The sequence below is a fragment of the Penaeus japonicus genome, unplaced genomic scaffold, assembly GCF_977035675.1.
Source record: "Penaeus japonicus unplaced genomic scaffold, GWHDUDI00000001_assembly GWHDUDI00000042, whole genome shotgun sequence".
NCBI classification, from domain to species: Eukaryota; Metazoa; Arthropoda; class Malacostraca; order Decapoda; family Penaeidae; genus Penaeus; species Penaeus japonicus.
The window spans coordinates 19,705,263-19,707,762 of NW_028234444.1; the positions used below are offsets into that span (position 1 = coordinate 19,705,263).

Sequence of the window (2,500 nt, forward strand, 5' to 3'; positions counted from 1 at the left end):
TGTTCTGGGTTAGTTGTACACTGTATTTTAAGCTGTGTTTCATGCATATGGTGTTTCTATGGTGTTTATTCATTACCTCATTATATCACTCACTTATTTACTCGCTCTCACTAACTCACTCTCACTCTCACTCTTACTCACTCACTCATTCACACACTCATTCACTCACTCATTCACTCACCCATTCACTCACTCACTCACTTACTTACTTACTCATTCACACATTCACTCACTCATACACTCACTCACACATACACTCACTCACTTATTCATTCATACACTCACTCACTTATTCATTCATACACTCACTCACTTATTCATTCACTCACACATTCACTCACTCACTCACTCACTCACATTCTTATACATTTTTCACCCATAACTCTACACATCCTGGCTTCTTGTAGGAAAGCGGTGCTGCGGCAAAGGCCAACAGCCTAGACTTGGACCTTTTTTGGTCGACAAGCTCTTTCGTGCTAGTTTATACGTGGTCGAGATTTGCCGGATTTTGTTGCACGAGCTTAGATTCGTAGAGTGTAGGAGATTTTTGTCTTGCCTTTATTTCCGGTAGATTGATTATCATATGTATGAATGATATTTTAATTTTTTTCTTTATTCCCAAGGTCCTTTCTGGTTGTTTATTTATCTTTATTTATCTTGAATGTTAGGTAATTCTGAAGATCTGATATTGAAACGTTAATTGCAAATCCTGCAATATGGATATTTCATTCACAACTTTTAACACTTATTTTTAATATTGCATATCCTGGTAATTTCACACAGGTGATTCTACATCCGTAAATATCATATTAATAATCCCACATTTCTCGACATAAGCCCCGTAATTCACGATAAATTCCACAAGTTACATTCTAGGATTATCCATTCCCAATCATAGCTTCCGTTGCATTCAACACGATTAACCCCAAAACCCCCCGTTTCTCCGCAGCCAAGCCGTCCAAGGAGGAAACACGCTCTACATCTCCGGGCAGCTCGGACTCGACCCCAAGACCCTGAACTTGGTCAGCGAAGATGTGGTCGAGCAGACGAAGACGGCCCTGACCAACATGGGGTACATTCTTGAGGCAGCCGGGTGCACGTACAGGAATGGTGAGTGGATGGTGGTGGATAACTCGGATTACCCCGCAGGTTGGACTAGGGAGAGGGACTGAGTCTGCGTTTCGATGGATGCTTCTGCGGGTTTTTCTGTGGTTGGTGAAGGAGCTGACTGCCGGAGGGGCAGTGATTTTGATCTTATGGGTTGCACAATTGCAGGTTTATTAACCTTTCTCCTGTTCTTGCAATTTATGGAGGCTGCGTTGGGGAATGTGTCTCTTGATGCTTATAGAGGAAATAGCCTTCATTGGGTTTATGGACCTGGTAACTTTTGATAATTGTATTTACTTTAAACAGATAGATTTTTTCGGAAATTTAATGCATCTGCTAATAATGGCATCAATTTCTAATCCTAGAATTTCTAACTTGGGAAGTAAACTAATTCTTGATTAAGGGCTAGTTACCCAAGTGACCCGATTTTTCAACCTCGGTGAACGTTTGCTAATATTCTTTGGTTTTTCAGTAGTGAGTAGACGGGAACATTTATGAATAATGTTAAATTGTCCGATGGTGAATTTTCATGAATAATCTTAGATTTGCCAATAGGGGGTTAGTTAAGCCAGTGTTCATGAGTATTCTTCAATTGCCCATCAGTGTAAGTAAATTTAATGTTAATAGGAGGTCTCATAAATGGCAGATGTGATTGAAGCAGATATATGGATAAATTTGTAGACAGTTATCTGTTTGATAAAAAACAGATATTTCATTCTAAATAACTCTTGGTTAACCCATCCACGACGGGGGAATTCTAGCCTTGAATGTCCAAATGCCGGGGCGTTCAAATTATTAGGCCTAAATCAATTGAATGGCTGGCACAATACTGTGCCGGCTGGCCACTGGGCTTTTGAATGCGCGGTACAGTACTGTACCACCCGTCCAGTGTGGGTTAATTAAATTGAATTATTTTTTTTACGGTGAATGAATAAGAAGATGAATATGCCAGTTGGTTTTACTTTTGCAAGTAGATATTAGATAATGATAGATCAGTAAAGTTAATTCATCTTGACATAGAGAATATATATATATATATATATATATATATATATATATATATAATATATATATATATATATATATATTATATATATATAGTATATATGTATATATGTATATATGTATATATGTATATATGTATATATGTATATGTATATATGTATATATGTATATATGTATATATGTATATATATATATATATATAATATATATATATATATATTATATATATATATATATATAATATATATATATATATATATATATATATATATTATATATATATATATATATATATATATATATATATATATATATATATATATATATATATATTATATATATATATATATATATATATATATATATATATATATATATATATATATAT

General features: G+C 34.3%; 1 protein-coding gene across 1 annotated transcript in view; it reads left to right on the top strand.

Annotated features, from left to right (window-relative positions):
- The window catches only part of UK114 (reactive intermediate imine deaminase A homolog UK114), a 4,496-nt gene that overhangs the window by 547 nt on the left and 1,449 nt on the right, over positions 1 to 2,500 (top strand). Inside the window, exon 2 of the mRNA XM_043014223.2 lies at positions 950 to 1,110. Within this exon, the coding sequence (XP_042870157.2) occupies positions 950 to 1,110 (161 nt within the window). The remainder of the gene's footprint in view (positions 1 to 949; positions 1,111 to 2,500) is intronic.